The 13431-nt window shown below is 40.2% G+C and overlaps 1 protein-coding gene across 2 annotated transcripts in view; it reads left to right on the forward strand.

The window, feature by feature from the left end:
* Positions 1 to 13431, forward strand: part of ATCAY (ATCAY kinesin light chain interacting caytaxin) — a 644371-nt gene that overhangs the window by 435447 nt on the left and 195493 nt on the right. For both annotated transcript variants that reach the window (XM_044054019.1, XM_044054020.1), the window contains one exon: positions 283 to 468. In XM_044054019.1, coding sequence (XP_043909954.1) covers positions 283 to 468 — 186 coding nt within the window. The remainder of the gene's footprint in view (positions 1 to 282; positions 469 to 13431) is intronic.

A 13431-nucleotide genomic window follows, 5' to 3' on the forward strand; every position in this document is an offset into this window, starting at 1 on the left:
ACTGACTTGTCAGCCATTCAAGCATGAGGAAACCTTATTCAGTCTCTAGTGAATGGTTAAACATGCTTGGTATTTATTAACTGAACTTTTGCAATAGCTTTATGCTTCCAGCGATTACTCTGAATTGTACTATTTTATGTTTGTGCTGAGCGGTTATAAAAGATGCTGCTGTTCTTGTCAGAATGTCACCTACCGAATTCCATCAGGTAGGCTTAGGATACCCTGGACATTACCATTAGCACCCCTCTTGTCAGTAACTCAGTTTATGTTTTACTTCTCTAGATGACACTCCAGTTGCCAGTGCAAAGAAACTACCAGAAGATAATGAAGATGCTTTTGGGGATGGATCAGGAGAGGATGGAGCAGCATCCAATGGTCGACTGTGGAGGTCTGTGATCATCGGTGAACAGGAGCACCGAATTGACATGCAGATCATTAAACCTTATATGAGGGTAGTGACACATGGAGGTAAGAAATGGTTCAATATTTCAAGCCATAGTTATTGCTTCTTGTGAAATGAACTAAAATATTTGTAATATCAGTCATCATTCAAATAGTACTGTGAGTGATATCTAGAAACAGATATAATGTTAATACACCCACCTGGTAAACAGTCAGTAGTATTTACTCATCCAAGCTGCCTAGAAACATTAAACATTGCAGTATGTATGATGTCCCTCGTGATATATTAGTGTCACGCAGTATGTTGTCATAATATATATATATTTTATTTATGCTAAAATTTAGTTAATATAAATTTTTTTAGTCCCTTTCAGCTTTATTCTTTTCATCTCCAACAGTGGCCCCACCCATCAGCAGATCTACCAGCCTCACCTACTGCCCCCAAACTATCTCCATTCTAAGGCTGTGACCTGTGCAGAAACCAAGGGTAACCTACAGGATTAAGCTTCCACCAGGGGATTTCTTCATTTATAACCTATCCTTGAGTTTATCCCTCCTCTGCTTTTGCCTGTTACATCTAAGAGCTACTCCCCAATGAGGACCATGTCTCCCCACAGGGAATGCCTAGATGAGTACCCTCTCTCCTGGGATGGGCAAGGCCCACCCTTCCTGTCAGCACCTCAGACACCCAAATCATTAATTGAACCCAGGTCACCTGGGTTGTAATTAGGGGCTTTACCTCTTGTGCCACAGTCTTCTTCTTCTTTCAGCTTTTCCCAGTTAGGGGTTGCCACAGCGGATCACCTGTCTGCTCATGATTGGCAGTGGAATTTTACAGTGTCGAGTTGCCAGCCCAGCGCTCAACCTTCCACAGAAGGCACACACATGCACATACTCACACCTAGGGCCAATTTAGTGTGTCCAATCCACCTATAGCATTGTCTTTGGGATGTGGGAGGAAACCGGAGCACCAGGAGGAAACCCACGTGACCACAGGGAGGACATGCAGACTCTGCACAAAAGGCACCCCAGCCAAGAATCGAACCGGAGAACCTCTTGCTGTGAGGCGGCAATGCTAACCGCTGCACCACCGTGGCCGCCACCTCTTGTTGCTGGCCAAAATTTGCTTTCTTCACATTGAACTTGTCTGATGCCATGTTACCTCACAGTTATGAGTATAGCATCCTCATGGGATGTTTTTGTAAACCAGAGTATGTACTGACCAATGGCAATGTAGAAGTAGAATCTTTGTATTTAACAATGCTTTAATCAGAAATACATGCTAGATTTAACACCGTCTCAAAATCTTGCTTTGTTCAAATCAGACAATGCCCATAAACCAGACTAGTGTATTTATTTTCAATGTGTGGTTACCAGTTGGCAATTGCTAGAATATACAAGCATTATGGGGAAAGGTGGAGGATTGAATGGGGTGACTGGGAAATAACTATATATGCCAGGGCTGACCATATAAGTACTGCAAAAATCAGCAACAGTCACTCAGGTAGGCTGTGTGATAATCTAATCTAGTCAAAACATGAAGCTGCACTCCCTGGAAGTACTCCTCACCTTGGAAGATATTTATGTCTGTGCAGTTACTGAGATATGGTTCAAGGCTGTGGAGAGCACCCTGGCCATGCAAGTCTACAATGTCTTCCACATGTTCAGACCTCAAAATCAGCATGAAAGAACCAAAGGTGGTGTATTCATCTTCATTAAAGCCAAGTACACCTCCAGACTGGTCAAACGGTATGACTCTCTCGAACTACTCCATGTCCAATTAACCCTAGGCAAAACACCCTACCACATCATTGCTAGCTACGGGCCCTCCATCATGAACCAAGAAAAGCACACAGCCTACCTGAACTTACTGGAATCACTCTCCATACAGCCCAACACCTCACTCAGGGCTAATTTTAACTATTCTTCCATCAACTGGGTGACATGTATGAGTGCAAACACATTTGCTCAGAGGTTCCTGGACTTTTTTAATTCAAATGCTCTGGAAGAGATACTGTGCACCCCTACAAGAGGCTCAAATGTCCTAGACATATTACCCATCAACATGGGAAGTTACTGCACTCCCCCCTGTGTGATGCCTTCCCTGGTAAGGTTGGACCATAAAACTGTCTCATTTAAAGTAACTATTGGACCTGACATCCCCGCAGGAACAAAAAAGCTGAAGAACGTTTCCAAAGCTAACTTTAGACTACTAAGTGTTGAGATGTAAGCATAAAATGTTTTATACACCCCCTACTCACAGACAACACTGACTCAAATTCAGGGGCATAGTCAGATGCCATATACAAACACTTAAGCAGCTGTATAGTCTCGGCTGTACCTGACAGGATCAAAACCAAGTCCTCCCAAAAAAACAAACCACCCTGAATGGACCTCAAGTATAAACAGATTATATAACAAGAGGAAGAAACTGATGTCTAAAAATAAGAGGGAACTGACTCAGCAAAGGAAGCATTCCCTCCTCAGCTTGAACAAGCAAATCAGAAATTTTGTGAAATCCTCTAAAGTTAAGTATGAAGCTAAAATAGCATCCTTAGCTAAGGATAATCATAAGGCAATCTTTAATTGTGTCTGAAACCTAAAAGGGAATGCCCAGCTCTGTGCAGAACTGGTAACTGATGGTACCATTTATACTTCACCGGAGGAAATTGCCAAGCTGCTAGCTGACAAATTTAGGGCAAACTTCAGTCCCCTGGCCCCACCAGTCATACCCCAAAGCATACCCAGCACCAGTCCTCTCCCTAGTACCTCTAAAGATCAGGTCTTATCTTCGCTCGCCAAGGCTAAAAACACAGCATCATTTTGAGCAGATAATATCCCAGGATGCTTATTAGGCAATCTAAAACAGGACCTAGCAGACCCACTTAGCACCTGAGGAATGGCTTTGTTTCAGCAGAGTGGAGAACAGCAACAGTAATCTCCCTGCATAAAGGGGGGCCATCAACAGACGCTAGGAACTACAGACCCATAAGGATGTTATAGCCCCACTGTACTTGACCCTCATCAGACCACTAAGAGTACAATGCTCCCTTTTGCATGTACATCAATAGACACCTGCAGCAGCTGGAGACACCACAGAGGTTCCTCACCAAGAAAATACAGGGCCTGCAAACCACGACGTATGTGGACAGACTAAAAGCCCTGTCACTGTACTCTGTAAGAGGAGACTTACACTTGGCCTACAGGGCAGTCTCCGACCCTGCCCTGATGGTTATGTTTCACATATACAAATCTAATGATACAAGAGTCACTTGCTCTAGAGATCCTAACCTAGACTGTGACATTAACAGAACATGGTGGAAAGACAAATATGTCTCCCAGAAATGTACAGTAAATATAGTGTATATTGCTAATTGCAATAGATGTACAAGTTTTTATATGGGTAAAACTAACAATAAGTTGAAGATAAGTTATGTTCTCATTTGTCTGAAATAAAAGAAGAATATAAACAAATTCTTTGTTTAAACATATTGATTCCAATAAAGTATGCCATAGCTTTAAATTTTGAGTAGTGCAAGTAATCCATAAAAGTGAACAAGGTGGTGACTTAGTCACTTTGAACTTGTAGAATATAAGTGGATCCCTGTTTTCAGAGCAGATTGTAACCCTGGTCTTAATGCAGTTAATAGTGTAAAACCAGTTTTAAAGATAAAACACATTATATTTTGACTGATTTTCTGGGCATAATGAATTTATGTATTTTTATCTAATTTGCATATGTATTTAGAATGTTTGGGTCTTTAAATATTTAATTGTATAACTGGATATAGGGGCTGGTCTTTTATATACTCACTTATATATACAGTATATTGTGAATTCAGAATTTGCTTGTTTGATGCAGTGAAGAAGAGTCTTTGTACTTTAAAGCCTTGCTATTTCTAGTCTTATTAAACTGAGAGTATTATAAACTGAGAGTATTAGGGGTGTTTGTTCCCAGTTTCTTATTTTCGATTGATACATTTCGTATCTGGGTACATTTAACTGGAACTGCAGTTTGTTTCATGATTTCTGAATCACAGATCACCACCTTGTGTAAACTGTACGTGGAACATGCTTTTATTTTTTAACACTTTATTGAATTATCACTTAAGACAAAGACAAACATACATTTATAGAGAAGAAAGCAAAGCATGTTAACATGTTCACAGCTACAAACATTATACATTGCATAAATTCTTTTATACACGTATCATCAATCCAACATTAAATTGGTCAAGTCCTGCCAGTCCTCCTCCAAACATTATTCTGCATGTATTGTTCCCATAATTTCTATTTTTATATGCAATTTGCTCCTACTCATCTCTGTTACAACATTCACCTCTTCAAATACAGTTGGTTTAGTGTTTCATTTCCATTTTCTACTTATTGCTTTTTGGCAGCCACTACAATTAAACTTAACGAGGCCTTACTATGCCTAAGCAATGTAGATCCTGCATCCCAGCTCAAATTTCTAACGAAGTACTCTATGGGGAATTTTTGAAGTCTGCCAACTCAACTCATTACACTCCCAAAATATATGTCCCCAGTTATCTCTTTTTTCCCCATCACACCTCTAACATTTGCCATCTACCTGAGGAAAATTTCAATGCATATGCAAATACTTCCAAACAAAAATCCTAAATCTTCCAGACTTTGTTGCATATTTGGGAGCAATACATATGTCCTCCCATTGTTTCCTTGCAAATTGCTTATCCAGTCTCTCTCTCTTCCTAATATTTCTAACCTCCTCTGATTGATTCCTATAGTTATTCTGCAATATTTTATGTGCCCTACTAATTATCCCTTTTTAACAACAGCTTCTGTTCTAGATTCGACTAAAAATTCAACAAGAGCAGGTGTTTCACTTAGGATTAGTATAACCCTTTCTATTTGCCTATACTATGACATCAGTCCCTGACAGGCTCGATTACTTTTCCTTCTCTATTTATTTGCCCCCAATACCTAGGTTCCTTTGCCAATTTTCTCCTTTAAACTCCAGACCCATCTTGCCTATTGTCTGTATCCCTAATTGCAGCCATCCCTATTAGCAGAATCTCCTTTCTCCATTTTTGTGTTGACTTAGCTCTTGTAATACTTTTTGCTAGTTTATGAATATAATATTCTGCATGACTGTTGCTATTCTCCTTAAGGATCTGCATCCAAACTCGCCAGTCCCTCCTTATTTCTTGAAGCCCCCCTCCCCCCCTTCATCATCATCCCTTACCACTTTGAACTGTAGCTTTCTGCTTTTATGTATGTGACATTTAAATGTGTAGCTCTAAAATATCCATTCAGATCAGGTAATCCTAAAACACTTTGCTCTGTTGTAAGGAGTAACTTATCCCACTAGACTCTTGCCCTCTTCTCCTCCCAGAAATAATCTTTCAACTCTTTATTAATTAGTGTCCACAACTTCTCCTCTGGTTGATAAAAATATGCCTGTCCTATATATATATATATATATATATATATATATATAAAACACTAAAGGGACTAAAACATTTTCACTTTGTATTTTGATGTCCATATCCATAAAACAGAGCTTCCAGTTTCTCAGTTTTTGTATTATTTTTGTTTAGTCTTTTCCTGCATATCCTTAGCTACCATAACAGAATACTTTTTAATCCATTCTCCTATGTACTTAATTTTATCATGTCCCCATAAATATGGGTATGGCTGAACCAGTTCATCTTTGGGGACACAGTTTACAGCTATAGCCTTTGTTTTGTCTTCATTCATTTTATATCCTGAAATACTTGATACTGTCTCAAAATGTTTCAACACTGAAATGTCTTCTTCTGGTTTTAACAGGTTCAAAATGCTCCTTGTATTTATAGTAATGTTGACATAATACTCTCAGGGCACCTCCGCGGAAGAAAATTTAGAGTGAGTATAAGTGGTCCAGGCCCATCATGTTGTGCTGCTCTCTCATATTCCTGTATCACAACATGAAGCTTATGCTGCAGGAATGGTATTTTACTCTATCTCATAGCATCATAGATTACTAGGCTATCAACGCAGAGGTCATTTTAATCCTAGCTGTTTGAACAAAATGCCAAGATTACATCTAGTGATGACTGCCCATGTCCAGGAGGGTTGTGGGCACTATCCTCAGTAAGAATTTACAGGGCCCCATCCACTCATCCAGGTTCCTCTTGAACAGTGTCATAGAGGTGCTCTGTTTCACATGAATTGGTAGCTTGTTCCAAAGATGCGTCAGTCACTGGAAAATAAATCTGTCCCTCCAGCATGTCCGATTTAAGTCACAGGCCATATTTAAGTCCCTGGTCCTAGACCCATTTGATTTATGGATATGCAATAAGTTCATTAAGTTTGGGTCTTGGATTGCTCTGTAGGCCAGCCATAAGTCTCCCCTAAGAAGTCTATATAATACAGAGTATAGTGACAGGGATTTTATTTGGTCCATGTAAGGCACATGCTGGAGGCCCTTGACCGTCTTTTTAGAAACCTCTGAGATATGTCTAATTCCTGTAGGTGCTTAGTATGGTACATACCGAATGGGTCATTATACTCAGTTATGGGCTGGATAAGTGGCAAGTATAGGGGGGGGGGTTATAACTTCTTTTGCTCTTGAGACGATGCCTTTATTCATCAAGTGAGCTATGTGGAAAGCTTTCCTTACAACAGTAGACACATGGTGGTCGAAGTTAAGGAGGCAGTCAACCTGTGATCCCAGGTCCCTTACCACTTCATGGGTACTTAGGGTATTGTTGTTGATTTGATAGTGTAAAGGAACATTGTTTGTGCCGAATGAAATGATGATGCATTTTTTTGCATTCAGTTTGAGACTGTGACTAATACACCAGTCGATAGTCCATGTGAGACCATCCGGGTGTATACTGACATCATTTGGGGATTCAATGATTGCACCTAGTTTTCAGTCATCTGCAAACATGGTCAGCCACAACCCTTTAATTTTGACCTGAACTTCTAAGAAGTATATACCAAACAGTAGGGGCCCCAGCACTGACCCCTGTGGCACCCCACTGGTAACAGGTCTGCTAGCTGATGTGGAATCACTCACTTTGATAATATGTGTCTGGTTTGTGAGCCAGTTGACAACCCATCTTACAACAAAGGGATTTGCATTCAGTTTGTCAAGTTTATTGGTAATGCCTGAATGTGGGATTGTGTCAAAAGCCTTTGCCAAGTTGATATATGCTGTGTGCACAGATTTGCCCTCATCAGTGGCCTTGGTCACACTTTCAATGAAATCCACCAGATTTAAAAAGGAGGATCTGCCCTTCATGAAGCTGATTTGGGTAAGATCCAGGGTTTAAAGGTCACCTATGTCTGTATTTATGAGGTCCATAATGATACATTTCATGGCCTTACAGATAAGGCTGATCAGGCTTAGAGGTCTGTTGCTAGGCCACCTTTGTGGAGGGTAATAACTGTAGCTGTTCTCCATTTCGCAGGAACAAAGCCTGTGGTTAGGCTATGATTGGAAAGGATACTTAGTGGTGATGCTAGTTCATGTTTTAGCCTGTTTAGAAGACAGCCTGGGATATCATCTGGTTACACAGAGCCCATGTTCTTTGCCTTGGACAGGGCTTTGAAGACTTGTTCTTCAGATATGTAAGGTGGGGAGGGAGTTTGGAGGAGGGTTTGTTGTAAGTTAGTAGGGGATAAGGGAGTGAAATTTTCACCAAACCTATCCACTAGCAGGTTCGATATCTGTAGATCAATATGTTTGTATATACCTTTAACAAGCTATCCAAGGGCTTGCACAAGTCTATAAATACTGAGCACGTGCAAGCTAGACTGCCATTTTGTAGTAAGCTGTTGAGATGTAAGCATGTATGTATGTAAGGTCTGTCTGTTAACTAGTTCATTCATATTTAATGATGCTGCTGTCCATCCTGATGTCTTTCTATGTACTTCTTCTTTTGGCTTTTTCCTGGTTAGAGGTCACCACAGTGGATCACTTGTCTGCTCATGATTGGTAGTGGAGTTTTACGGTGTCAAGTTGCCAGCCCGGCGCCCAACCTTCCACAGAAGGCACACACACGCATGCACTCACACCTAGGGCCACTTTAGAGTGTCCAATCCACCTCTAGCATGTCTTTGGGATGTGGGAGGAAACCGGAGCACCCAGAGGAAACCCACGTGACCACAGGGAGGACATGCAGACTCCGCACAGAAGGCACCCCAGCCAAGGATCGAACCGGAGAACCTCTTGCTGTGAGGTGGCAACGCTAACCGCTGCACCGCCATGGCCGCCCATGTGTTTCTATGTACTAAAGTATCTAAATGAAAACCCCATACTTCTTGACATATGTGTTAGAGACGAACGAGTGACATGGTGCCAGAAGTGGCATGTCTAAAGGACAAGGAATCAGAAACGGCATATCCAAGGGGCATGAAGTTAAAGGAGACTTGGCTAAAATGACTTAAGGTATTTGCTAGGATCTGGTGGAATATACAGGAGTGAATCATCCCTAAAATGTGCAAACTTCGCAAAACAGGTCGGAAATTAATTTTGGGTATTAAACCTTGCTCAGCACTATTTCTTTTCATATAGTATGAAACGGGACATACAGAACATTTTAAATGATATTCTCATAAGCTGATATGTATGATATTGATAGAAATATTCAAATTACTATGGAAAATGTTTGAAATAAAGTCCGAATTGCATAAAACAAATAAAATAAGGGGGAAGCAACTGCATTTTCACAAAGCATGTATTTTTCGTATTAAGCAAAGATATCCAAGTTATAAGAAGTATATAAAAGTGTTCACGTTTGTGCAGTGTTACAGTAAAGCTGTTTTGCAAAGTACAACCATTGCAGGGCATATTTCACAGAGTACAGCCATTACAGAGCATATTTCGCAAAGTACAGTATTTCAAAGAGTTTGAATGTTATTACACGCTCACAGAACTGTTTGTTTGTACATAATTACAAGGGCCATATTTTCAATGTGTTTGTGTATACTTTGTGGGCATGGCAGATGGATTTCGAAAATCTAGTGTACTTGCGTTTGACATTAATATTGCTGAGAACTGGACAGTGTTTGAGCAAGAGTACGACATTTTCATACACGCTGCATTTTCTGATACAGATGACCGTACAAAGGTATTTATTCTGTTTAATTTAGCCAGGTCCGAAGCCATAGAAAGGGAACTCTCATTTGTGTATACACCTGCTATCTATACAAGAGAGGAGGAAAGCAGTCATATTGTTGTACCAGCAAAGTTAAGGGAGGACCCTGAGTGCTTAAAACATAAATTTAGAGAAATGTGTAACCCCCCAGACAAATGTTACAATGGAAAGGCACTTTTTTTACGCAAGGGATCAAGGGCCTGTTGAAACTTTTGCAGCATATATAACTGACCTAAGAAACAAGGCTGAAATGTGCAGATTTTGTGATTTAAAGGATGAATTAATAAAGGACAGACTTGTGCGTGGTATTAAAGATGATGCTGTGAGAAAGATTTTGGTTTGTGACAGTGATTTAACTTTGAATAAGGCCACTGAGATTTGTCAGATATACGAGCTTACAGAAAAGCACACAAGTATGCTTACAAATAGGAATGGGTCTAGAGAGCACAGTGATAAAGCTCATGTTGATAGTATGCAGCACATTATTAAAAGAAACAGGCTCAAGCACATGGCAGCAACTGTAACCCCTGCAGCACTCACTGGTAAACCCCAGAGCTTTCTAGCAAATTCCAGAGTTCACACAGTCTCAGTGAAGGATAAGAATGAGTCTGCAAACTCAAAGCATGGGACCTAATCTAGTTTCATTGCCAACTGCTGTAATTGTGGTGGAAGCCATGAATCTAAAAGGGAAAAATGTTTAGCCTTTGTTCAACAATGCCACAAATGTAATAAATGGAATCATTTCAAAAGGTTTTGTAAATCAAAAGGCCCACATTCTTTTATTAAAAGGGAACATTTTAAGAAATGAGTCGATCAATTAGAAAGCCATGACATAGGGTGGCAGGCTACTGTTTATGTAAATGGTGTGTGAGTGCTTCATGAAATGGTCAGTGCAGTAGATTTAAGGCCAAAGAATGAAGTATTTTGTAGCTTTGTAGCTTGTACTGTTCAGATAAATGGCAAACTCATAGAGCTCAAAGTTGATACAGGTTCCGAGTGCAATGTTATGTCAGCCGAAACATTTGCGAGTGTGTCATGGTGAAAGGCTTGACTTGGCAAGGTGTGCAAAGCTTGTTGCTTATGGAGGTGAATAAATTCAAACCAAAAGCTCAGTAGTGCTTTCATGTTACTCTGCTGGAAGAAGCTATGACTTGTTGCTCTATGTGGTCAAGAGGCATGTCCAGTCATTATTAGGGCTCAGAGACAGTTTGAAAATGGGACTGCTTTCATTTAATAAGGCAGCCCATCATGTTAGCTTGAAAGACCACTACTCTAATTTTGCCCAGAATATTTTTTCTACTTATGTTGATCTGTTCAAAAACAAACTAGGCAAACTTCCAGTTGTGTACTCCACGAAGTTAGGCCCAGAGGTCAGTCTCATTATCAGGCCAGCACATAAAGTTCCAATAGCCATGGAGGACAGAGTCAAAGCAGAGTTAGATAGAATGGTGCAACAAGGTATGATTTGTCCAGTTACAACTCCAACTGAATGGATATCTTCCATGATTGTAGCTCATAAGAAAAACTCGTATAACATCAGACTATGTATTGATCCACGAGATTTGAACAAAGTACTAAAAAGACCTCATCATCCAATGCCCACAGTCAAAAAAGTCGCAGCCTTAATGCCAAAAGCCACTTTTTTTTCTGTCTTAGAGCCAAAGAGTTCATTTTGACAAATTCAGCTTGATAAAAAAAAATCATCATTGCTCACTATGTTTAGTACTCCGTTTGGCAGGTACAGATTTTTGAGAAGGCCATTTGGGATAAATTCTGCAAGTGAAGTCTTTCAACGAGCAATGGAGCAAATTCTTTCTGGGTATCCTTGTGTTATTATAGTAGATGACATATTGGTAGGAGGTCATGATGAAGCAGAGCATGACAGAAACCTCAGAAATATTCTATAAAGGGCATGTCATGTGAATCTTAAGCTCAATCCACACAAATGCAAATGGAGGCTACAAGAAGTTACTTATGTTGGTCATTTATTTACTAGTACAGGCCTACGACCTTCAATGCAAACAGTCATTCTTGAAATGCCAGCACCAGACAATGTTCAAGCTCTGCAACGTTTTCTTGGCATGGTTAACTACCTAGGCATGTTCCTTCCAGACGTGAGACAACTATCAGTGCTGACACATAAAGATGTAGCCTGGTCTTGGTAAGAGCAACACCAAACAGCATTTCATGTCCCGAAACACAGAATTGCTAGTCCACCAATTCTCAGATATTATGATGTTCACAAGCCAGTTACACTTTCCTATGATGCTTTAAAATTTGGTCTAGGTGCAGTCATTCTACAAGAGGATCAACCTGTTACCTATGCATTGAGAACTCTTACCCACACTGAGATACAGTATGCCCAGATCGAGAAAGAGCCTTTGGCAATTGTGTTTGCATGTTCAAAGGTCCATGATTATGTTTATGGTAGACCTATCCAGATTGAAACAGACCACCAACCTTTAGTCACTATCTTGAGAAAGCCTATGCATTCAGATACTGCCAAACTGCAATGTATGATGCTAAGATTGCAAAAGTATAATTTCAGTCTTGGCTACAAGAAAGACAAACTTCTTTATCTTGCTGATACATTATCCTGATTGCCCAGAAACACCACAGAAGAGGATGAGAATGAAAACCTTGATTTTGAAGTCATGGAAGTGAGAAATTTTTCTTCCACACGTCTTGATGAGTTGAGAGATCACACAGCCACAGATCCGGTTTTACAGAGGCTCATCCACTTTCTCAATCAAGTTTGGCCATCAAAACAATCTAGTTTACCACTAGAAGCGCAACCTTATTTTCCATACAGAGATGAGATTTTGGCTGACAAAGGTATCATAATGAAAGTTCCAAAAGTAATTGTTCCAAAGTTCTTGCAACCAGAGTACATTACTATCTTGCATCATGGTCACCCAGGAACTGAATCTACCAAAAGAAAGGTGAGAGAACTAGTATTTTGGCCTTCTATGTCACAAGACATTGAGAGAGCACTTTTATCTTGTTCTATGTGTAATAGTAGAAAGCCACATCAATAAAAGGAACCACTTCAGCTTAACCAGATTCCAGAGCTACCTTGGTCAACAGTAGCCACAGACATTTTTGAGTGGAATGGTGAACATTAGACTCTTATTCCAATTGGTTCAAGATTTACCTACTTCCTAATCTAGCATCCAATACTGTCATTGCTAAGATGAAATGTCATTTTACTGTTCATGGTAGTCCACACAAAGTTATTTCTGACAATGGCACGTAGTTTACAAGCCAATAGTTCAAAAGATTTGCTGAAGAATGGGACTTTGCCCATGTCACAAGTAGTCCAGAGTACCCGCAGTCAAATGGTTTGGCAGAACGTACAGTTCAAAGCCAAACAGTTACTTGAGAAGTCAAAGCAAGATAACAGTGATATTTTCCTGCATCTCTTGAATCTTAAAAATGTCCCTTGTGATAAACATCTTGGTTCACCTGCTCAGAGACTTCTGTCGAGACAAACCAGAACCACATTACCAATCAGTAGTCAATTGTTGGTTCCATATGTCAAGAACAACTGGTTAGTGAAAGCCAATCTGTTGAAGAAGCATCTAACCCAGAAGTCCTACTATGATAAAACCAGCAAACCGCTCAATCCATTATGAGAGGGAGGAGTGATAAGGATGCAGACGTCCAAAGGTTATGATCAGACTGGTGTTGTGAAGAATATTGGTCCAGAGCTGAGATCATAGATTGTGGAATCACAAGGAGCAGTTTTCAGATGGAATCAGAAGCATTTCAGACCGATGTCCGAGCCTATACCACAACACATAGCCTGTGAGAAAGACTCAGAGTGAGTTGTCTGGTGTTCCAATTCCAGAGGAAATTTCATAGGACATTTCCATTCCTATGACGAATCCAGATGTTCCTG

Source organism: Protopterus annectens, chromosome 13.part0 (genome assembly GCF_019279795.1).
Source record: "Protopterus annectens isolate FY-2018-M chromosome 13.part0, PAN1.0, whole genome shotgun sequence".
Classification (NCBI taxonomy): domain Eukaryota; kingdom Metazoa; phylum Chordata; order Ceratodontiformes; family Protopteridae; genus Protopterus; species Protopterus annectens.